This window comes from Larimichthys crocea, chromosome XII, assembly GCF_000972845.2.
Source record: "Larimichthys crocea isolate SSNF chromosome XII, L_crocea_2.0, whole genome shotgun sequence".
In the NCBI taxonomy this organism is placed as follows: Eukaryota; Metazoa; Chordata; class Actinopteri; family Sciaenidae; genus Larimichthys; species Larimichthys crocea.
Genome location: NC_040022.1, coordinates 3029573 through 3054588, shown reverse-complemented (window position 1 = coordinate 3054588; position 25016 = coordinate 3029573). Strand labels below are relative to the sequence as shown.

At 46.9% G+C, this 25016-nt stretch overlaps 3 protein-coding genes across 4 annotated transcripts; 1 reads left to right on the top strand and 2 right to left on the bottom strand.

Annotated features, from left to right (window-relative positions):
- Positions 1-8394: 8394 nt before the first annotated feature.
- rxfp3.3b (relaxin family peptide receptor 3.3b) lies at positions 8395-10206 on the top strand. The gene has a single exon (XM_010753022.3). The coding sequence runs from the start codon at positions 8395-8397 to the stop codon at positions 9562-9564; it is 1170 nt and encodes a 389-aa protein (XP_010751324.3). The 3' UTR covers positions 9565-10206.
- A 3557-nt stretch (positions 10207-13763) lies between these two features.
- LOC104936930 (calmodulin-like protein 4) lies at positions 13764-17317 on the bottom strand. Its single transcript, XM_027284926.1, is given in 7 exon segments — positions 13764-14070; positions 14693-14828; positions 14830-14878; positions 15496-15505; positions 16026-16166; positions 17073-17103; positions 17195-17317. Coding segments are annotated over 7 exon segments (588 nt in total). The 3' UTR covers positions 13764-13972.
- A 1611-nt stretch (positions 17318-18928) lies between these two features.
- Positions 18929-24823, bottom strand: cln6b (CLN6 transmembrane ER protein b). Of its 2 annotated transcripts, XM_019261758.2 has the most exons (8): positions 24288-24823; positions 21857-21977; positions 20764-20862; positions 20503-20691; positions 20357-20412; positions 20069-20197; positions 19267-19395; positions 18929-19191 (listed from the first exon to the last, which is right to left on the bottom strand). In XM_019261758.2, the coding sequence occupies exons 1-8, from the start codon at positions 24353-24355 to the stop codon at positions 19044-19046; spliced, it is 939 nt and encodes a 312-aa protein (XP_019117303.1). In that variant the 5' UTR covers positions 24356-24823; the 3' UTR covers positions 18929-19043. The 2 variants fall into 2 exon arrangements, with proteins under 2 accessions (XP_019117303.1, XP_027140605.1); XM_027284804.1 differs by lacking the exons at positions 21857-21977; positions 24288-24823 and having other exon boundaries at positions 19261-19395; positions 20357-21070.
- Between the last annotated feature and the right edge of the window lie 193 nt (positions 24824-25016).

Sequence of the window (25016 nt, the reverse complement as noted above, 5' to 3'; positions counted from 1 at the left end):
AACAAATACTCGAGTACAGATTACTCTCTCTTTAAGTCTTCCTGCAGTTGTTGGTGTTCATCGTGTCAGAGAAAAGGACATTACTGATGGACACGTCCGTCCACTAGTGGTGGGTGGTTTGATTTAAATATCGATAGTATCGATAACAAGTCGGTATCGATACTATCCTGGTGAGATCGGGCTCACTTTGCTCCCCCTCCCCCTCTTGTGTTTCGATGTTGCGCCGTCACGTGACTTAGACGCACATTTTCTATTTAATTAAAAACTCTGTCCTAATTCTGTCCTGGGTTTGAACTATTTAATAATAAAAAAAGAAACATCACAAAAACACTAAAACAATTAATTGAGATTTAGTAATTCAACGAAGCGTCCACCTTATTTATTGAAAAGTATCGGTATCTGTGATACTGGCCCGTATTTACTTGGTATCGGATCGATATCAAAATATGCAGTATCACAGCAAACGAAGTTAATATTAAAACAGGATGAAGCTGCGTGTGTGTGTGTGTGTGATGTAGAACATGGAACATTAATTAACATTATACAACAGTTAGTTCAGACTAATCAACAGTGATGAGACTTTTAACGACATCTATCACTCCACAGATGTTCTAATATTAACGTTACATTAACGTTCATCAGTCTAGTTTTTCTTCTCTTTTCATCACTCACTGTTTGGGAGCTGCTGTAACAAAAACAATTCCCCTGCAGGGATTAATAAAGAAATTAAAAAAATATTTTCTAAAGTAGTTTCAAAACTGAACCGACTGTTGTTAGCTGAGTACAGTTGTCATGAACGGGGAAATTAGCTACAGAGACCAAAACTGTTTTTTGTACCAGGGTGTAAACATGTTTATTTCTGCTGTGAAGTTGGACATTTGGACATGGGGACTTATGGAGACTGACTCACTTCTGGAGCCAGCCTCAGGTGGACGTTAGAGGAACTGCAGGTTTTGACACTTCAGCTTCATCAACCAAGCAGCCACAGAGGTTTCAGCTTGTTGTTATGTTAGTACGTTGTTAGCTTCGTACAGCAGTTTGTACACTCGTCCTCGTCCTCGTCCTGGCGTCTCTGCATAAATACATTTATATGTGTCTCCACCGGGCTCTGAATGTCTCCCAAACACAGAAACAGTTTGTTGTTGTTTTTTCCGTTGTTAAACTCCAGAGCTCAAAGACATCGCGGACGTCTCCGCCGTTAGACACTTTGATCCAGTTTCACCAGAATCAGTGAAACAGCTGGTGCTGTGTGACTTAGTGCCGTAAAGCGTTACGTACTTCACGTTACGACGCCGTTTACCTGATCACAGGTCAGTGTGGATCAGCAGGAGGTCACAGGTGTTGCTGTAACGATGCTGTAACGATTAAACGTTACAGCATCGTTACAACAACGTTACAACAACGTTACAACAACATTACAACAACATTACAGCATCGTTACAACAACGTTACAACATCGTTACAACATCGTTACAGCATCGTTACAGCATCGTTACAACAACGTTACAGCATCGTTACAACAACATTACAACAACGTTACAGCGTCGTTACAACAACGTTACAACATCGTTACAGCATCGTTACAACAACGTTACAGCATCGTTACAGCATCGTTACAACAACATTACAGCATCGTTACAACATCGTTACAGCATCGTTACAGCATCGTTACAGCATCGTTACAACATCGTTACAGCATTGTTACAACAACGTTACAACAACGTTACAGCATCGTTACAACAACGTTACAACATCGTTACAGCATCGTTACAACAACGTTACAGCATCGTTACAACAACGTTACAGCATCGTTACAACAACGTTACAGCATCGTTACAGTGACGTTTCAGCATCGTTAAGCTCACGTTTGAATGGCTGTTTGAACCTGATCACAGGTCAGTGATTTTATTGACATTAAAGGTTAAAAATCAGAGACTTCTGTTGAAACATGACTTAATGAATATGATAATGATCTTTAAAGAATCTTCTGTCTTTGTCCCGTCGTGTCTCAGTCACACAGTCTGTCTGTGGATGAAGGCTGCAGGGTAACAGCCATTGTTCGTCCTCTTGCTCTCTAATGTGTTTTCTTCTGACTGCTGGAGCGTTGATGGTCCTGCATGGCTGCACAGTAACAGCCTCCTCACACACTTCTTTGTCATTTACAATACGCAGAGTTCGAGCTCCTGACCCGAGAGCCTCGGCACACGCTCAGACAAACAGACGCCGCACAAAGAACGCCGACTGCTCTTTTGTTACGTGTCCGTCAACAGAAACACTTAGCGACAACGCGGCGTCACGTGTGCGTGAAGACAAACTGCAGAAGTTTGTACAGAAACACACTTTATCTCAGACTGTGGGAGCTAACAGAAGCTAGCTGTTGGGAGCTAACGTTACTGTAAAAAGAGTTCAGGGCTAAAGGCTAACAGGAGCTAGGTAACGGTACCTAACGGAAGCCAATGGGAGCTAACGTTAACGCTGCTTGTGTAACTGAAGTAACGTCTTTATCTCGTGTTTTTACGGACACGTAATGCGTCCTTCAGATGTTTCTTAAAGGGACAGCGCAGGGAGCTTTAGTTTTGATATTTCACACTGAATTGTGAGCTAACGGTAGGCTAACATCAGAGCTAACGTTACTTTTGATTTAACACGTTCTTCGTCGAGCAGCTTCCTCTGCCGCCATTTTGTCAACGGCGGAGGCCGACAGCGTGGACGCAGCGAGGGACCGGGTTGACTTTTGGTTTCACGTGAGCGTCGCTCTCCTGGGTCAAAGTTCTGTGTTTGTCGGACCCGTCCATCCACTCCGCCTCCGTTATCTCATACGACATCAGCTGATGTCACGGGCGTGTCCGGGGTTACCCGCGGTCGCGTGTCCGCGTTGGGTGTTGACATGTCAGGATGAACCGTTGGCCTGTTTACGTCTTTATACGTTTACAGCCGTCTTGAAGTGGCTGCTGCTTTATCTGTTTATCACTTTATGACTTTATAAAGATGAAAACAGGACGAGTGAACCTTCACGACCCAGAAACAAGACGACACACGAACACTCTGGGGCCTGCTAACGCCAACTGAATGATCCTGATACAGAAACACAGAAACACAGTTTATCTTTACGGATCATACTGATGCTGCATTTACAGAGCTAACAGGAGCTAACAGAGGCTAACAGGAGCTAAAAGAGGCTAACAGGAGCTAACAGAGGCTAACAGGACCTAAAAGAGGCTAACAGGAGCTAACAGAGGCTAACAGGAGCTAACAGAGGCTAACAGAATTAATGGAACGGTGACCTGATGGAATCTAATGGGGGCTAATGTTAGCATAGGCCAGCTGCTCTAAAACGGTTCCTTCCCTTCCATTGCTGGTCTAACGTTAAAATAACATTGGTTTGTTAGCTGCTGTTAGCTCATGTTAGCTGCTGTTAGCTCATGTTAGCTCAGTCTGTTAGCTGCAGTTAGCTCATGTTAGCTCAGTCTGTTAGCTCAGTCTGTTAGCTCATGTTAGCTGCTGTTAGCTGGCTGCTTGTGTTGTTGACCTTGTTGATTGTATTCTCAGGATCTGAAGTGTTGCATTATGGGGCTTTGTTCCCTCAGGTAAACGTTGCATTCAGGGACCATGTCTGTGTGTTTGAATTTAGAGTTCTCAGCACAGAAAGTTTCTTCTGTCAGAGACGATCTGTCACACTGTCATGACTCCACCAGGTAAAACCACCTGAGGGGAAGAAGAGTCGACGGTTCACCTGCCGGCCTGAGGCTCACACACACACACACACACACACACACACACACACACGCCATCTGTCCAAATCGACAGGAGCAGGACGTGTCGGGAAAGACAAAAGAAATCTGGTCCACCATCTGGACAGAGACGGAGAGGACGGACGACGCTCTTAATCTCAATAATTTAGACGAAGCTAGCTCACTGAGCTTCGGCTCACCTGGACTCACCTGTTCTTTGATCCTCGATGGTCGTCTGTGCTGACATCGAAAAAATTTGACAAAAATTGATATCAAGAAATGAACGCAACGGTTTGACGGGTTTGTTTGATTTTTGAGTTTTATTTTGAAGTTTTGTTCACACACACACACACACACACACACAAACAGGTGTTTTCAGGTGTTTTGTTGGTCGTCACAATCAAATCACTGAGAACAGCCCGTCTGGAGGATGCTGACATCAGGAGAGGTGTGTTAGTTTACAGATGGTCGGTGGTTCGATCCCCGGCTCTGTTCACGTCCCCTCTGGTTTGTTCTCGTCTCTGACCTCAGATGTACGCTCACCTCGAGGCTCTCTTAACGGAGAACCAGAACCACAGACGTTAAGGAACTTCTATGAGCTCATGTTGAAGCCTGTTTGAACTTACATATTTAAGCAGGATGTCCACTGACCACAGGGTCGGTGGTTCGATCCCCGCCTCTCTCGTCTGTCCGGCATCATGTGTGGTCTCGCTGCCTTCAGGAGGTTCTTCAAGGAGCCGAGACCAGCTGAAGAACTGAGTTTGTGAGCGTTACATAAATGTTACCTAAACGTTGTCATTAAACAAAGCATTGATTTTATCTGTTTGTTGTAACGAGTTTGTGTTGAGAAATAATCAGACACAAATTACTGAGCAAAGATTTGTCAGATGATCTCCTCGCTCTGACTGTCTAAAACCTGGACGTAGTCTCTGAGACGTCCCCGCAGACTGTCTAAAACCTGGACGTAGTCTCTGAGACGTCCCCGCAGACTGTCTAAAACCTGGACGTAGTCTCCGTGACGTCCCCGCAGACTGTCTAAAACCTGGACGTAGTCTCCGTGACGTCCCCGCAGACTGTCTAAAACCTGGACATAGTCTCCGTGACGTCCCCACAGACTGTCTAAAACCTGGACGTAGTTTCTGTGACGTCCCACAGACTGTCTAAAACCTGGACGTAGTCTCCGTGACATCCCCGCAGACTGTCTAAAACCTGGACATCAAATACTTCAAATAAAATCAGTCAGTCAGAATAAAAATAATTATTAGTTTCAGCTGAACTTTTTCTGGGGTTTCGTTTGAGTTTTATTGACCCATGAGACATGAAGACATCGAGAGCTTAATGAGAACCTCTTAAAACTTTGATTTAATGAGAGCTCTGCTCACCAGACAGCAGGAAGCTTCAGCATGACCTCGCGATCCTGAATCTTCTTCCTCTGGTCGCCCGAGTGTGTTTTGTGTGTGAGGACGTAAGCGTCCGGTTCCTGTTGAAAAACGCGGCTCCCCCTCTTGGACCCACTTGAAAATCTGCGGGGGAATAGAGCGGACCCGCAGAGTCGCCATTGGCAACAACCACGACAAACAGAGGACGAGACACAAAACTTCAGGTTCAAACAGTGTTTTGTGTCCACAAGTCTGGTTTTTTTAGTGTTGGGAGCTGAGTCAAACGTGTTGTTTGTTTCCCTGCGACAACAAGTGAACACAGCGAGGGAACACTGAGCAGCAGCAAATCATCCAATCCACTGTTGACATCCCCTGTGGAGGTCCCCTTGTTGCAGTCCTGTGGTTATCTGTGGAGTGTCTGTGGTAAGATCTGTGGAGATCTGTGGAGAGATCCTTGTGGAGGTATGTGGAGAGTCTGTGGAGAGCGTGGTGGATCTGTGGAGGGTCCTGTCGGAGCGTCTGTGGTGATCTTGGAGTCTCTGGTGGAGTCTTGGTGTCGCGGAGTCTGAGTTGCGGGGATTCTGTGGTGTCTTAATGTGTGAGTTTGGCGTATGTAAAGGTCGGCATTTTGACGGTCGAAGGTCTGTGCGTTTGGAGGTGTCTAAAGCGCAGGCCCCCCTGGTTTGTAAAGGGATGTGGGGTCTGTGGGTGGGATGTCTGTGAGTCGGAGGTCCTGTGGTGAATCTGGTGGAGGTCTTGTAGAGGTCCTGTAAGGTCTGTGCAGTTTTTTTTTCCTTGTTAATCAGCCTGATTAAAAAATGACAGCAGAAAACAGAGCTTCATGAATCTGAACCTTCATTTCTCCTTCTGCCTCTGGAGCGGATTTCGAACCAGCACAACTTGTGGATCTACATTGCAGCAGCAGCTCACATTACTCCCTCACCAGCGTCCTCGTCTCTTTCTGAAGACTCGCTCACCCTCCTCGCTTCCTGTTTGTCGTCTTGAAGCCGCAGCCTTCATCTTCCATCACAGCCCGTCCACACAGTCATATGAAGCCTTGTGGACAAAGACGACAGCAAAACCTCGACTGGGATGAAGCGGGAGTTGAAATGTGAAAAATATCAGAGAAATGCAAAAACATTAAGCAGAAAAGTGGCGGTGTGTCCCTTAGTATAACACTTCCAAAAGAAAAAACTCCCAAACAAAACGCTTGCCTGGGCGGGATCGAACCCACAACTTGTGGATGTGAAAAGTTCATTCTGTTGCCCTCACATGAACCCACTGGAACCAGCGTCAAGTGCGCAGGAGAGCTGCGTTAGCTTCGCTGGCAGAGCGAAGTTGTATCTGACGGTTGGGCAGAGTTGTTTGCTTGCCCCACGCCCTTCGACCGGCAGTTTGACCTTCAATGTTTATCAGGGAAATGTTTTCCAGCTTCTCTCCGACTGAGCTTCACTGGTTTTCATGTTAACAACCTGAAACCTAACACTATCCACGCTCCACGGGTTTTGAGCAGGATAATGCACCCTTCCGGGAATTTAAAGACCTTTCTGCTGCTCTGAGCCGGGATTCGAACTCAACAACTTTGTGGGGGATTGTAAAAAGTTTCCCTCTTGCCCCTGAACATGAACCCCACTGGACCCAACTGAAGACGTAGGAGGACATGAGGAGCAGGGAGCAGTGGACCATGTGGTCCAAAAGGACATGGAGACGTGGTTTTCCTTCTACATGATGAGACAAACAAAGTGAAGGACAGAGATGTTCTTCAGCAGCTCCATCAGGACTGATGGAGGAGAATCTTCAGCATGATACCTCCATCAGTCTGATCCTGGTTCTTCTTCTTCTTCATCAGTACTGAAGATGGTCCAGAGGGGAAGGACGCCGACCACCAACGTGGAGACGTGGGATCGAACCTCGGCTCCGGCAACCTGAGGTATGCAAAAACTCAAACACACAAAAACACAAAACTAAAAATCTAAATCTAAACTAAAACTCAAAAACACTAAAACTCAAAAACCAAACAAACCCGTCAAACCGTTGCGTTGCGTTCGTTTCTCGTCGTGAATTTCCGTCGAATTTCTCCGATTTCAACAAAGACGACCATCGAGGGACCAAAGAACAGGTGAGTCAAAGGTAAGTGAAGTCTAAATTATTTTTTAAGTGTTGGACAAAAAAAAAAATCATAACATTAGCTAATGTTAGCTTAGCATCCAAGCTAATGAAAATGTTAGCAGCTAGCTGTAAACAAACTTTACATGAAGATGTTTGCTGTGTCTCAAACTTTACGTTTGTCCCCACGGGTCGGTCACAGGGACAACCAGCTGGTTCAGAGAGGAGGATGATGGGAAAAACTTTGCTGTGGCCATCTGGCTGCCGGGCCGTCGTCTCCGTGGTGAACCTCCGTCAGGTAATTCACTTATTCACTTCCTGAGTTCATCCTGATGAAGCTGCTCATCGCTCAGACAAACAGGTTGAACGTGCAGGTTCATTACCTGCCTCGTTAAAGCTCGTTTACCTTCATCTGTGTTGGTGACGATGTCATCGCTCTGTGTGCCCTTCATGTGGGAATGTTTTATTTTGAAGGGTCAGCTTGATCCGATGCTCCGGAGCTGGAAAATGTCCAACTTTTGTCCATAAAGGTGATTAAACGGCTGCAGGTTGACGTCACTGCAGGACAGACATTACTGAGACAGCTGTGAGACAAACTGCTGTTAAATCAAGTCACGGAGACTACGTCCAGGTTTTAGACAGTCTGCGGGGACGTCACAGAGACTACGTCCAGGTTTTAAACAGTCTGCGGGGACGTCACGGAGACTACGTCCAGGTTTTAGACGGTCTGCGGGGACGTCACGGAGACAGTCTTAGTCTTTGGAGGGTTAATTAATTGCTTGTGTGTTAAAGTTCATCAAAGATTAAAAACAGTCTTTGTCTTCTGGAGCTTGTCCCGGGGACGGGTCGTCCTCCTCCGGCCCCGGATCTTCTCGGTCCGGCCGTGTCCCGCCCTCTGTCTCTCTCTCTACGACACGCCAGTCCCCGCTCTCTGTCGAGCACGCGCCTCCTCGTGCACCAGCAGCAAATAAAGCCTGCTGCGCGCGCACGGACAGTCAGAGCTGCTGCACTCCGGACGCGCGCGGTGCCCGGTGCGGGCAGCACAGAGAGAACACGCACCGCACCATGAGCTGCGGGACCTGCGCGCACATCCACCCCGCGCTGGGAGCTTCTTCTCTCCGGGAGCGCAGGAGGTGATGCGCCCTGCGGGACTCGGCTCGGGCATGTTACCGGAGAGGATGGCGGAGCAGTGGAACCACAACATCACGTCTTTGGGGGGGAACCGGTCCGGCTCTGCGGGACAGGACCGCTTCAGCAGCCTGGATGACATCGACGTGCCGGCGGACGGATCACCGACTCTGCGCATCCTCATCTCCATCGTGTACTCGGTGGTGTGCGCCGCCGGGCTCGTCGGGAACCTGCTGGTGTTCTTCCTGATGAAGGTGCGCCGCGGCCGGAAGAAACGCTCCAGCATCAACCTGTTCATCCTCAACCTGGCCGTCACGGACTTCCAGTTCGTGCTCACGCTGCCGTTCTGGGCGGTGGACACGGCTCTGGACTTCAGCTGGCCGTTCGGAAACGCCATGTGTAAGATCATCCTGTCGGTGACGGTGATGAACATGTACGCCAGCGTCTTCTTCCTCACCGCCATGAGCGTCACCCGGTACTGGTCCGTGGCGTCGGCGCTGAAGGACCGGACCCGGCGGCGGGTGTGCCCGGTGCGCTGGGTGATCGCCGGGCTCTGGGTGTCCGCCACCGTGGCGTCTCTGCCCACGGCGATCTTCTCCACGGTGAAGAGCGTGGCCGGGGAGCGGCTGTGCCTGCTGGGCTTCCCGGACGGGCAGTCGTGGCTGGCGCTGTACCACCTGCAGAAGATCCTGGTGGCCTTCGTGTTCCCCATGCTCATCGTCACCGTGTGCTACCTGCTGCTGCTGCGCTTCGTGCGCCTGCGCAGCATGAACAACAACCAGGTGAAGCGGCGGTCCCGGGTCACGCGCTCCGTCACCATCGTGGTTCTGTCCTTCTTCATCTGCTGGATGCCGAACCACGCCATCACGTTCTGGGGCGTGCTGGTCAAGTTCAACGTGGTCAACTGGGACAAGACGTACTACATGGTGCACACGTACATCCACCCGGTGACGGTGTGCCTGGCGCACACCAACAGCTGCCTGAACCCGGTTCTGTACTGCCTGATGCGCCGGGAGTTCAGGAAGAAGATGAAGGATCTGTTCTGGAGGATTTCCTCCCCGACCGGAACCAACACGTGCCCGCTGAGGCCGTTCTCCGGGACCGTGAGGGCGGAACCGGACGACTCTCAGGTCGTGATCCCGCTCAACAACGTGGAGACGGAGAACTGCAGACTGTCGGTTCTGACGGATCAGTGCGACACCGAGGCGCTGCAGAGGTGAACCGGACCGGACAGGACCGAGGACCCAGAGTCCGCACCCGGTCTCATGTTTTAGTTTTGACAAGGGCTTCTGGAGCCGGTACCGGATCCACCACAGAGACCCGGACACACACACACACACACACACACACACACACACACACACACACACACACACACACACTCCGGGGTGTTTGTTTTTTTGTTTTTTTTTTGACGGATTTTATAATATTTTCGCGCGTAAAAAGCGCAGCTGGCTGTGCGTAAAGACGCACAAACATCCAGCTGTTTGTCCTGATCACACACACACACAAACACACACACTCACACACTCACACACACACACACACACACACACACTCTCACACACACACACACACACACACTCACACACACACTTTTCTTGACTATAAATGGACTTGAGACTCGTGTTCATTCAGAGCTGCTTGGCGCTCTCTGTGCGGATTTTACGCAGAGGAACCCGCTCACTGCAGGGCTGATGGAGGTGATGGAGGTGATGGAGGTGCTCGGGTGGGTGTCTGCTGCTTCAAACTTCATCTGTGGAGTGTTGTTGACGTTTCTCGTGGCTGCTGTAACATGTTGAAGCTTTGAATGTAAAAAAAATAAATAAAATAAAATCTGTGTTCAGATCCGCTGTGGTGCGTTCAGGGACTTCAGTGTGTGTGTGTGTGTTTGTGTGTTGAAATGTTGGAGACAAACTGATTTTATTTTTGAGTTTATTCCAGAGACGTAAAGTTGATTTTAATGATCTTTGGATTAAAAACAAGTTTGTACATTTTTACAGTCAAACCACAAAAACATAAAAGACTGAATGAAATATGTTTGTTTTTCACATTTTAAAGACATTCATGTAGAATCAAGTTTGATACTGGAGACTGTTGTTTACCGTAAAACACTGTAATATTAAATAACAAACTACAGTCATATGTTTCTTTTCAAATCAAGTAAAAACATCTTTTTACCGTAATGTTAGGAAAAGTTTGACCGTGTTTATTAATTTAAAAACTAAACATCAAGAATCAGAAATTCTTTTTTATCAATATTCCAGTTTATTGAATAATAATTGAACTGAACATTTCAAATAGTTTTTAGTTTAAAAAAGAAAATCACAAATCAGACAGATCTAAAATATTAAATATGGAGTTTTTGTGATTAAATCATTTTAAATTCTTAAAGATCTGAAAGTTTCCTGTGGATGAACAATCTTAAACATCTTCAGGTTTCTGGACATGAACTGTCACGTGTTTCTCCGTCACGCCTCCACACGCGTGTCCAGTGATCTGGTCATGTGGACACGTTCCCAGTGTGCAGGTCAGCTGGAGGACACAAATGTTTCACTTCATAAACTCTTCAGTGCGCTCACACAAACGTTTGTTTGCTGCCACATTCTCCGTTTGTGTGACATCACGCCTCTCCTTCCTGCTCCAGGCTACACGTGGATCATCAGCTGACCGAAACCACCTGTGACCACGCCCACCTGTCAATCAAATCCTGCATAACTTTAAGCCTTAATATAATGTGAACAGGTGAGTTGTATATAAATTCACCCTCAGTACAGTTGTCATGAACGGGGAAATTAGCTACAGAGACCAAAACTGTTTTTTGTACCAGGCTGTAAACATGTTTATTTCTGCTGTGAAGTTGGACATTTGGACATGGGGACTTATGGAGACTGACTCACTTCTGGAGCCAGCCTCAGGTGGACGTTAGAGGAACTGCAGCTTCACTTCACAGACACTGTAACAGTCTGCTGCTGTGTGTTTATAGACATGAGGCGGCTTCGTCCAGCCGGTCAGAGTCAGTCACAGTGTTTGGACTGGAGCTTATGAAGAAGCCAGAAGGAGCGTGGAGCGTGTTTATTTAGAAAGCACTTATCAAATATAATATTCATCATCCAAACAGAGGACAGCGCGTCCGGACGATAAACACCGAGCTGGACTTTGTTCGAGGCTCCATGAATGTTTCATCACATAAACACACACACACACACACACACACACACACAGTGTGTGGAGGTTTAATGAGGTCAGTCTGTGCTGGTTAACACACAGTGTGAACTGACACTTAAACTCACATCATCATCTTCATCATCATCATCATCTTCATCTTCATCACGTCTGCCGGCCTCTGACGGCGCCCCCTGCAGGCTGAAATGTTCAGACTGAAACATGCAGATGTGTTTTCATTCAAACGTTCCTTTTTGGAAAGTCTTCAGCAGACGCAGCATCGAATCATCTGATCTGACCTGAGCAGGAAGTCACGAATGTTTTGAACATGAAACTTTTTGGCTCCATGAGTCTGACATCGTTCATGACGAGCACGGCTCCACGATCCAGTTAGCATCAATTCCTCTAGAGCAACATAACGTTATAACTCAATGTAACGTAACAAACATGATCTAATCTGAAGACACGTGTGGCAGATTAAAAGTAAAGTGAATCGTTTGTTTCCACAGTTTCCAAGCGTGGAGACACGCCTCGGATCAGATCCTTCACACGGGTTCACATCATGGAAATGTTGAACATCATCAGCTGATGGTGCAGAGCTGACACCACCTTTCAGTCATGACCGTGTATTCTGTCCTGCAGGTACAATGATGAGACCCCAGAGACTTTTAATCAGAGCCATGAAGTCAAATGTTCGTTAAAACCAACATGCTGCCTGAGACTCTGCAGGGTCCTCGAACGCAACGCTGAGACTGAAGGAGGAGACCAAAGATTTTGGCAATGCATGATGGGAAAATTACTTTAATTTAATTATCTCAAGATGTGAAAACTATGGAAGCCCTAAAGGGTCATACATACATACATACATTCATTTTATTCCACCCGTTTTCCCGTGATAACGAGATAATTCATTCGAGATCTTGAGAAAACAAAACGATAGTCCAGTGTGTTAAATCAAGTGCGCCCGTATTACAGAATGTACGGCAAATGCATGTAGTTTTTTTTTTTTTTTTGAGATCTCGAATTAATTATCTCGTTATCACAGGAAAACAGGTGGAATAAAATGTATGTATGTATGTATGGCCTTTTAGGGCTTCCGTAGAAAAACACTTTAATTAAAATGAGTTAATGAGAAAGTTTATTCAATTTGTTCGTCCTGAAATATTTAATGTTTTATTCACACCTCGTCTCAGAGACTACGTCCAGGTTTTAGACAGTCTGCGGGGACGTCACGGAGACTACGTCCAGGTTTTAGACAGTCTGCAAGGACGTCACGGAGACTACGTCCAGGTTTTAGACAGTCTGCAGGGACGTCACGGAGACTATGTCCAGGTTTTAGACAGTCTGCGGGGACGTCACGGAGACTACATCCAGGTTTTAGACAGTCTGCGGGGACGTCACGGAGACTACATCCAGGTTTTAGACAGTCTGCAGGGACGTCACGGAGACTACGTCCAGGTTTTAGACAGTCTGCGAGGACGTCACGGAGACTACGTCCAGTCTGCAGGGACGTCACGGAGACTACATCCAGGTTTTAGACAGTCTGCAGGGACGTAACGGAGACTATGTCCAGGTTTTAGACAGTCTGCGGGGACGTCACGGAGACTACGTCCAGGTTTTAGACAGTCTGCGGGGACGTCACGGAGACTACGTCCAGGTTGATTCAGTGAGTTGTAGTTATTCCGTGAGGCGGTGTAAGACGTGGACGAGCTCCGTTGGAGCGTTAATCAGCGTTAACGAGGTCAGACTGGACGAGCTGAAGTGTGAGTCAGTGTGAATACTAATGAAGAGCTGCAGGAGCACTGAACATCTGACAGACGGAGACATTCAGACGGACACGCTGTCCTCCAGCGTCTGTCAATGTAAGAGACGTGTCAGTGAGTCAGGACAGGAAGGTTCCGGTGTTTCCGTCTCTGCAGCAGGTTGCAGGTTTTCCATCGCGCTGACAGGAAATGACCTAAAGAATCGACCTTCATTAAATGTTCCACACTGTGTTTGCAGAGTAAACATGGCGGCAGGCAGGAAGACGACATGACTACAAAGAGAAACAGCAACAGGCCCGAGGAGGCGGTGACACGTGATGCTTCAGAACGCCGTTTAATTCAAACACGACGACACGTGATGCTTCAGAACGCCGTTTAATTCAAACACGTGATGCTTCAGAACGCTGTTTATTTCAAACACGTGATGCTTCAGAACGCCGTTTAATTCAAACACGTGATGCTTCAGAACGCCGTTTATTTCAAACACGTGATGCTTCAGAACGCCGTTTAATTCAAACACGTCACTGTTAAAGGTCGTTAGCTCGTCATGATTCGGGAATCAGAGAAAGCAAAACAGTTTTTTACATCCAATGAAACGCCTTCTCGCTGGTAAAACAGGAAGTGACATCATGACATTTCAAATTTCACTTCATGTGATGAAAAGCAGCAGTGATGATGTCACCGTGATGTCATCGTGATGTCAGCGCCTTGCAGAGGGGCGTGTCACCGCTTTAGCAAACTTCTCACAGTGGACCCGCCCATCAGGTCCAACGCCCGCCTCCTTCAGCAGCTCGTCCACTGAGGACAGAGACACAGCTGTCAATCAAAGCTTAATCAGTGTTTGAACCTCAGAGGAGGAGGAGAAGAAGAAGAGGAGGAGGAGAGGAGGAGGAGGAGATGAGGAGGAGGAGGAGAAGAAGAGGACAAGGAGGAGAGGAGGAGGAGGAGAAGAAGAAGAAGAGGACGAGGAGGAGAGGAGGAGAGTAGAAGCGGAGGAGGAGAGAGGAGGGAGAGAGAAAAGGAAGAGGCGGAGAGGATGAAGAGAGGAGGGAGGAGGAGAAGACAGGAGAGGAGGAGAGAAGTAGGAAGAGGAGGAGGAGGAGAGAGAAGAAGAGAGGAGGAGGAGAGGAGAGAGGAGGAGAGAGAAGAGGGAAGATGGGAGGGAAAGGAGGAGGAAGAGGAGAGAGAGGGGAGGAGGAGAAGATAAGAGAAGAGGAGAAGAAGAGAGAGAATGAGAGGGAAGGGAAAAGCAATGAGGCAAGACAGCATGCAGAAAGAGAGGAGGAGAGAGCTGGAGAGGAGTGATAAGAAAGAGTGAGAAGAGAGAGCAACCTCGTGAGATTGCAATTCCGCGCTTGCAGGCTTTTCCTCACATCTACCCATGCTTTGCAGGAAATCGATAACGTTAAAGTGTCGTCACCTTCTCTGTCCGTCAGTTTCTCTGCCCGCCCCGTCACGGGCTCTCAGCTCAGAGGCCAGATGAAGCCTTTCCGCTCCTTGTCAGCCATCCTTCGCCGCCTCCGGATCTCGCTCCCTGGCGCCTCCTGCTGGAGCTGCCCGGTGCAGGATGCTAAGGAGGGTGGAGAAGTCCAGTTTCCACCCACAACTGCAAGGAGGAGACGGGGAGATCAGATGAGCTGTGAGGAGGTGAACGCTCCCTGCTGTTCGTGTTGTCTGATTTTCATTGCATCAGTCTCTCGTGGACGTCCCCGCGAGACTCCCCGACGTCTAAAACCTGGACGTAGGTCTCCGTGACGTTCCCCGCAGACTGTCTAAACCTGGACGTAGTCTCCGTGACGTCCCCAGCAGACTGTCTAAAACCCTGGACGTAGTCTCCGTAGACGTCCCCGCAGACTGTCTAAAACCTGGACGTGTCTCTGTGGAGTCCCCGCAGACTGTCTAAACCTGGAAGTAGTCTCCGTGACGTCCCCGCAGACTGTCTAAAAACCTGGACGTAGTCTCCGTGACGTCCCCGCAGACTGTCTAAAACCTGGACGTAGTCTCTGTGACGTCCCCCAGACTGTCTTAAACCTGGACGTAGTCTCCGTGACGTCCCCGCAGACTGTCTAAAACCTGGACGTAGTCTCTGTGACGTCCCCACAGACTGTCTAAAACTGGCAGTAGTCTCCGTGACGTCCCCAGCGACTGTTCTAAAACCTGGACGTAGTCTCTGTGACGTCCCCACAGACTGTCTAAAACCTGGACGTAGTCTCGTGACGTCACCCGGTACTGTCTAAAACTGGAACGTAGTCTCGTGACTCCCACACTGTCTCATAGGACTCTTGACGTCACGTCTAAAACCTGGACGTAGTCTCCGTGACGTCCCCGAAGGGACTGTCTAAAAAACTGGACGTAGTCTCTGTAGTTCCCACAGGACTGTCTAAAACCTGGACGTGTCTCGTGGACGTCCCCACAGGACTGTCTAAAAACCTGGACGTAGTCTCCGTGACGTCCCCGCAGACTGTCTAAAACCTGGACGTAGTCTCTGTGACGTCCCCGCAGACTGTCTAAAACCTGGATGTAGTCTCTGAGACGTCCCCACAGACTGTCTAAAACCTGGACGTAGTCTCTGTGACGTCCCCGCAGACTGTCTAAAACCTGGACGTAGTCTCCGTGACGTCCCCGCAGACTGTCTAAAACCCTTATCACGCATTATATTTAAATGGCTGTCACTTTGTGGTGTGTACCTGTCCAGAAATCAGTCCATAATCCAGACACAGACAGACAGACAGACAGACAGGTGAGACAGGTACCTATGCTGTGGCTCAGCAGGTGTCGTTGGACCTCAGAGGGGGTGGGGTTTGACCCGAGGCATCGCATTACTGTGATCAGCTCTTTGGCTTCAATCTTTCCTTTACGCTGCCGGTCGTACAGCGAGAAACACTCCTTAAAGTCTGACACACACACACACACACACACACACGCACACACACACACACACACACACACACACACACACACGTACACACACACACACACACACGCGCACACAAAGTCAAACAGGAAGTGACTCGACCTGTTTTCTTCTTCTCTGCTCGTAGTAAAAGTTGAACTGTGAACAGAGATGTGCTTCAGCACAGAGATGTAATCAGATTACAGTAATGTAATGAATAAATAAGAAGGTCACTGAGAAAACTTCTCAACTATCATTCTTTAAATTCAACGACACTGATCTGAGATCATCAGGACAGTTTGTCTGACTGTCCTGATGATCTCAGCTTAAAAAAAAAACAAATAATTAATTTTAATTTAGATTCAAATTTTGAAGTGAAGACACAAGCTGCAGTTCCTCTAACGTCCACCTGAGGCTGGCTCCAGAAGTGAGTCAGTCTCCATAAGTCCCCATGTCCAAATGTCCAACTTCACAGCAGAAATAAACATGTTTACAGCCTGGTACAAAAAACAGTTTTGGTCTCTGTAGCTAATTTCCCCGTTCATGACAACTGTACTGAGGGTGAATTTATATACAACTCACCTGTTCACATTATATTAAGGCTTAAAGTTATGCAGGATTCAGACACATATGACGATATATCTTTAAACTGAATCATTGTTGAACACATTCGATAAACTTGAGTGAAGAACAGAAAACTCGTTAACGTGAGTTTGATGTGAGCTCGTTAACGAGCTCAGACAGACTTTGTGTTTGGTCAGCGGGTCGGACTCTGCTGCTTTGTCCTGATTGGAGCTCAGTGAACTGAAATAATGTCACACTGAGTCTGAAGAGTTCTGATGTGTTCACGCTCTCTGCAGCAGTGTGTGTGTGTGTGTGTGTGTGTGTGTGTGTGTGTGTGTCTTACCGTTGATCTGATCCTGTGTCAGGTACTTGGCCTGGATGAAAGGACGGAAACAGCGTGAGTGAGTTAACAGAGAAAACAGGTGAGATGTGGAAGACAGCGTGAAGCTTCAGTCATTATCTCACCATCGAGGCTGCAGCTGCTGCGAGGCGAGTAACTGAACCAGGACGCTGTAAGATGAGCAACCTGATGCAAGTGGATGGAGGAACTCCGCCCAGACTCCACCAGGCGGAGGGGGCAGGACTCATCCTTCCTCTGCTGTCAGACATCAGCCTGTCACACACTCTTAAAAATAAAGCTTCCAGTTGGTCACAGAGACACCACAGAGGAACCTTTTTTTTGGTTCTCCAAAGAATCAGCTGCTACAAAGGGTCAACTTAAAGAACCAGCAAAAAAAGGTTCCTTAAAGCATCACAAGTGTTGCAATCGTGACTTAAAGAACTGGTTTTTTTTTTGGCACTTTGATTAAAAAGTTCTCAAAAGAACTTATCAAGAAAAACATAAAGAGTAGTTCTCCTCAGTGATGTTCCCACAGGGGAACATTTTTCGGTTCTGCAAGGAACCTTCTACCTGTTGGTTCTCCAAAGAACCAGCTGCTACAAAGGGTCAACTTAAAGAACCAGTAATCAGTTTAACAAAGAACCTTTTAAAAAGGGAAAAAAGGTTCTTTAAAGCACCAAAGGTGACTTAAAGAACTCTTCTTTTTTAGTTCTCCAGAGAACCTTAAGGATTAATAAGTTCTCCAGAGTCAAGAACTCTTTTCTGAGCGTGAACACCCTTAAAAATAAAGAGTAGTTCTCCACAGTGATGGTCCCACAGGGGAACATTTGTCGTTCTCAAAGGAACCTTTTCTTAGTCCATTCAGTGCGCTCTGTGTAAACATTTTAAATTCATTTATTTATTATTCATTATTTATTTTGGTGAAAAGTATGAAAGTGTTTTTATTTGATGGTGAGTTTGTTGTTTGTGTGAGTAACCTTCAGACAGAACTCGAGGCTCCATCAGAGCTCGTCTTTACCTGCATACTCTGAAACAGAAAGTCACATGACTTTAATATCGTGATGGAGTACTGCCCCGCGTCCATCAATGACCCGGCCTCCAGTGACACCAAACGGGAGCTTCAGTCCTGGAGATGTTGTGATGTTTCCTCACCACCCTCTGAGTGTATTTCCTGCTCCCGGTGCAGCGTGACGTGTTTGCAGGATGATAACGGACGTACGACTCTGTGACGCCGACAGGAAGCAGAAAATAATCAACAAACCTCAGAGCCATGTTTGAATGTGGAACATGGATTTACACAGAGCTGACCACAGAGACGGTTCACTTTGTCTCCAATGTCTCCGATGTCTCGTGGACATGCAGAATAAAACAAACGCACCTGAAGGCTTTCAAGGACGTTTCATTAATCTGTGATCAATAATTAAACAAGACTGGAGACTTTGGAGGGAAAACGTTTGTTTGAGAAGAATTCAATGATGAAACAGAAAGACTGACTTTGAGACTGTCTAAAACCTGGACGTAGTCTCCGCGACGTCCCCGCAGACTCTCTAAAACCTGGACGTAGTCTCTGTGATTGTTGGCTCCAATCAAAAATGTCAGAGCTCGTCTTCCTTTCAAACAGTTTGCATTAATCACATCAGAGTTGCTGTTGTCAGTTGTTCCCTCGATTATTAAAATATTCAGAACAGTCTGCACTAATTAAACTTTGTTTGCTTCCTGCAGATAACCACGACTGTACAAACTGATAATTGGCCGACTGAATACTGAATATTTTTCACATCGCTGTTATGAAATTAAAAAAAGGATGAAGAAAAGTCCCTGAAGCAAAGAAAAGATTTCATGAATTCAAAGGATTTTATTCAGATTTTTCATCTTTGCAGTTTGAACATGTTCAAGTTTGACAATCTGTTTTCTGTCCGTTCATCTTCAGCGGGGTCAAAGCGTCTCCGAGTCTGCTGGAGGACGTAGTTTCCGTCACGTGGTGCCGTTCTGCTGGAGGTGGAGCGTGTACACGGCACGAGGCTGCGGGACGTAGATCAGCCCCGGGTGTTTCTTCCTCAGGACGCCGTCGCTCCACAGACAGGACACCCAGAACGCCACGAGGACGAGAGCTGCAGAGAAACTACAGACCCACACAGCCACAGTCAGAATGACGTCTAGTTACTTTCAGCAGGTCAGTTCTGATCCTCACCTGTACCTGCACAGCATGAAGAGGCCGTTGCTGTCAGGAACCAAGCCCCGCCTCCTCTGGTGCATCACTGTGGCCGTCATGGCGAAGAAGGTGAAGATGAAGAGGATGAAGGTCTGTCGCTCAGTGATCAGATACCTGACAGGACACAGGGAGGGTCAGTGTGTGTGTGTGTGAGCAGAGGGTCACAGGTTCAATCCCCACCATGTCATTTAACACATCGCCAGAGTTTAAACTTTTGTTTCCAGAGACGTTCAACAAGCAAAAATGAATTTAACTCTTAATTAATGCAGAAAGTTCATCAGCCACTTTGGGATTACACTCTGACACTGGACTAGGCACGGTGACGTGAGGGGTATTCATTGTGTTTACAGACCAGCGTGTTCTCCAAACTGCTGACACGCTTCATCAGTTCTGCTTTCCTGAAGTGGCGTCCTCATCGAGTTAAGTAATTAGTCAGCAACACCTGAGAACCACCTGATCAATTATTACTACACCTGGTGGCACACACACACACACACACACACACACACACACACACACACTTTGGTGTATATATTGTTCATCAGACACTAGTTACACTTTCAGTTCAGATGATCTGACCTGGAGAGAAAACTACCTCGATTAGCCACGAGCTACGAGCTATGTCCAGGTTTTAGACAGTCTGCGGGGACGTCACGGAGACTACGTCCAGGTTTTAGACAAAGTGTTCACAGACAATAACTCTATGAGCGGGCATTGAACCTGTGACTGTTGAGTTACACACACACACACACACAGCCTCTTATTGGTCTGATCTGAATCAGCTGACCAGTAGTAGGCGGCGTTGGGGACGAGAAGCATCCACGCTGCCGGCGCCATCTTCTCTTCCTGTTTCCTGTTCCTGTGACTGAAAGAACCACTGAAGAAGAGGAAGAGGACGAGGAAGAGAGGGACACACCTGGAGGACAGACAGGGGACAGGTGTGTTCATCAAACAGTGATAACCTTTCCTAGGCCCCGCCCCTTCACTCTGTGTTAGCTCATCATGTTAGCACGAGTGATGATGTCATTCCGTTAGCTGCTGTTAGCTGTTAGCATGAAGAGTTTGACCTCCGTACCACATCACGTGACCCAGAGTGTCGTCGTAGTAGAACAGGAGCTCGAAGGCGTCGACCTGCACGATGAAACATGTGATTATGATTTGACGTGTTGTTGTCACGCTGCCCTCGTTAGCACTGAAGCTCGGCACTGATCCGTCACCTACCAGCGACGCAGGTTTCAGCTCCTGCATGACTGGATTCTCTCTGACCGACAGATGCAGCTGGTAGCCAATCAGCACGAGCCGTCGGGTGACGGAGTCGGCCACCAGGTGGAGGCTGGTTCCCATGACAACACAGATGATGCCGAGTCGGACGGCGGGGCGTGGCAGAGTCCTCGGGCTGCGTTCAAGCATCTGGAAGAAAGAACAGAACGTTGGACTTTGACCTGAACGACGACACGTGAACGTAGATTTCTGATGATTTACTTTGAGCAGGACGAGCGGCGTGCTGACGGCGTACAGGATGTGGAGGTACTCCACAGCTCCTGGACGGTTCACGGGAAAGAAGTCCACCGGGAGGACGAGCTGCAGAAAGATTAAGACGGACTGAATGTTCTTCACTTTAATCTGAGTCAGGAATCTCACTGTGGTGGAGCACATCAGTCGACTGCCTGCAGATGTTTCTATTCAGAGATTTTTAATATCAAAGATAAATATTTAAAAGTCTTCTGGAGTTTTAACAAGAAAATTAAAAATGTAATGGCCTGCAGGCCGGACGTGTGAAGGAGTACGAGCAGGACGTGATAAACATGGGTCCAAAGTAAAGTCCACATAAGGACGCGGTTTGTGTCCCACGTGAGACCAAAAGAAATGATTCACAAGTTAGCTCACATAACTAACATAACGTAACTTATTCAACCCAAGTTAAATTACATAAGATAAGTTACATGACAAATTATGTAAAATAACTTGTCACGTAACTTAATGTAAGTCAGGCCGTAAAGATGGGTCCAAAGGATGATCAGAGTCATGTGACTTAACGTCTGTCACATAATGTGCTATACATCATATATCATGTAATAACTTCTGTCGTGTCACTTATTTACTGTAAGTTAATTCATGTCACACAACAGAACTTATGTCACGTAGCTCCTGTTTGGTTTGTCCGTTCTGGGCTGCCGTAGAAACATGGTGAACTCTGTGGAAGACGACCTGCAGAGTCTGTACATATAAAATATTATACACTAATAAAAATAGTTATACTCTGTAAATAAAGAACTTCTACATCTTTAGGTTGTCAGCTCGCTGAGCACTGAATATATTTGATATGTCTGCTCCCATTTTCTCTTTGCATATTTGAAACGTTACCAGTATGAAGGTTGTTCAACAGTCGACTTTCATTTGTTGTTCATCAGCTGATGAAGTGTCAGCTGTTTTAACCATGACAGCGTTCATCAGTGACACAGTAACAATAAGTCAATTAAGTGTGTGACGACGTGTTCTCAGATGAACTTCATTAATAAAACAATAAAACTTTTTTTTTTCCTGCAGTACTAAACACCACTTATCTTCCTGTTACCATGACAACAGGCCGGCCCACATCCAGGATCCAGTTCTGGACAGTGAAGAGGAGCCAGAGGTCCAGGTGGAACCGAGGCTTCGACAGAACCGCCTCCGCCTCGGCAGAACCTTCCACCGGGCTGCAGAACACAGAGACAGAAGACAGACGGACTCATGAGCAGTGAGCCGTCATTCAAACGTCTGATGTACTAAAGCAGCAGCTGATTAAAGGACGAGCCGCTCCGACTGTCTTCTGCTGTGAAAATCCTGTAATGCATGATGGGATTTGTCTGAGATCAGCGGCTCAGCAAAGAAATGAAAGAAAGGAGAAACGAGATTCAAAGAAATGAAAGAAAGGAGAAACGAGATTCAAAGAAATGAAAGAAAGGAGAAACGAGATTCAAAGAAATGGAGAAACGAGATTCAAAGAAATGAAAAAAGGAGAAACAAGATTCAAAGAAATCAAAGAAAGGAGAAACGAGATTCAAAGAAATGAAAAAAGGAGAAACAAGATTCAAAGAAATCAAAGAAAGGAGAAACGAGATTCAAAGAAATGAAAAAAGGAGAAACAAGATTCAAAGAAATCAAAGAAAGGAGAAACGAGATTCAAAGAAATGAAAGAAAGGAGAAACGAGAAGTTCAAGGAATTAAAAAAGAGAACAAGATTCAAATAAATCAAAATAAAGAGAAACGAGATTCAGAAGAAATGAAGAAGGAGAAAACGAGATTTCAAGAAATGAAAGAAAGAGAACGGAGTTCAAATAAATGAAAGTGAAGATGAGAAACAGATCAAAGAAATGAAAGAAAGGAACGAGATTCAAAGAACTGAAAAAAAGGAGAAACGAGATTCAAAGAAAGAAAGAAAGGAGAAACGATATTCAAAAAATAAAAGAGAGGAGAAACTATATCAAATAAATAAAGAAAGAGAAACCGAGATTCAAATAAATGGAAAAAAAAAGAAACGAGATTCAACAGAAATCAAAGGAATGCTGTCAAAGCAAATCTTAAGCCGAAAAAACAGACGCAAATAAACTGAAGCAGACGAGTTGGAACGTGTTTAATGTCCACGCGGCTGTCATGTTTGTTTTCTGCATATACGTGTCCAGGTTTTAGACAGTCTGTGGGGACGTACGGAACTATCGTCCAGCTTGTTTTAGGAAATCCTGCGTGTGTGGGACGTCACGGAGACTTAGTCCAGCAGTTCTTACAGTCTGCGGGGACGTCACAGAGACTACGTCCAGGTTTCTAGGACAGTCTGCGGGGACGTCACAGCAGACTACGTCCAGGTTTTAGAACAGTCGGCGTGACGTCAACGGAGGACTAGTCCAGTTTTAGACGTCGCGGGGACGTCACAGAGAGCTACCCAGTTTTAGACAGTGCTTGCGGGGACGTCTCATAGACTAAACGTCCAGGGTTTAGACAGTCTGCGGGGGACGTCACGGAACTACTTCCAGTTTTAGACGTCTGCGGGCTTCTCAAGAGACTGAACGGTCCAGTTTTAGACATTCTGCGGGGACGTCCACAGAGACTACGTCCAGGTTTTAGACAGTCTGCGGGGACGTCACGGAGACTACGTCCAGGTTTTAGACAGTCTGCGGGGACGTCTCAGAGACTACGTCCAGGTTTTAGACAGTCTGCGGGGACGTCTCAAAGACTACGTCCAGGTTTTAGACAGTCTGCGGGGACGTCACGGAGACTACGTCCAGGTTTTAGACAGTCTGCGGGGACGTCTCAGAGACTACGTCCAGGTTTTAGACAGTCTGCGGGGACGTCTCAAAGACTACGTCCAGGTTTTAGACAGTCTGCGGGGACGTCACAGAGACTACAGACCAGGCTTAACGTCCACACAGCATCACTCAGAGGGAACGTTGGTGTTTGTGTCTGCAGGTGGACAGACGAGAGACAGCAGAGAGGACTGAACAGTCCTGAAGTCGTGACCCGACGTATGCTCTCCTTCCAAAATCCTCAAACTGAAACTGAAAGTGGATTTCCTGCAGCTCTAATCTCATCTGTTCATCTGTCACACACCCAGCAGAGGACACGTCTGTCTGTCTGTCTGCGTCCATTTTCATTCAGCATTCATTATGTAATCAGGTTTGTCCTCTGTGACATCTGTCCTCTGTCCTCCAGTGTCTGTCCAACATTGACACAAAGTGTCTTCAGTGTTTTCAAGTATTCTTTATACTATTTTAGAGTTTGTCATTTCCTGATAAACCAAAAAAAGTTGGTGATGAAACTCTTCTAACGCCGCCGGAGCGGATTGAAGCAGCTGATGGACCTTATCAGACTGCTCATCAATATGTCCAGGTTTTAGACAGTCTGCAGGGACGTCACGGAGACTACGTCCAGGTTTGAGACAGTCTGCAGGGACGTCACAGAGACTACGCCCAGGTTTTAGACAGTCTGCGGGGACGTCTCAGAGACCACTATGAAAAATGAATTTGACCAACCTGCACATGAGACTTGCTGCATGCAGAGCTGAGGTGTGTCTCCTCCTGATGAAAGGACGATGATGCATGTCTCCTCCACCTTAACACTGTCTAAGACTGTTTCAACATCAGTCTGATGAGTTTTCACGAGGTGTCCTCTGAGACGTTTCCTCGTCTCCTCAGTTGGACTGAAAAATGATTTTCATGATAAAAAAGGTTGACCTGCCAGCAGATAATCCTGTAATCTGTATAAACCTCCCCCACTGTTTTATTAGACAGCTTTAATCTGGTTTCACATGAACAGTTAGAAGCTTATGCTGCAGAGATCATGAATACCTGTGAGACACGGACCAACCAGCTCTGATTGGACAGACTAACCTTCATGCTGGCCTCATTCCTACAATGGTCTAACACTAAAATAACAATAATATTTTTCTGACATGACATTACTTTTAAAAATGTGAATGAATTCATGTCTGATTTATCAGCTGACAACAAACTGTCTGATGATACCGCCATAACTAGACGTGTATCAGGGCTGATTTAACTCTGTGACGTCCCCGCAGACTGTCTGAAACCTGGACGTAGTCTCTGTGACGTCCCCGCAGACTGTCTAAAACCTGGACGTAGTCTCTGTGACGTCCCCACAGACTGTCTCAAACCTGGACGTAGTCTCCGTGACGTCCCTGCAGACTGTCTAAAACCTGGACGTTAACGTGAGTCATAACTTCATGTTCACTGTGTGTTGTT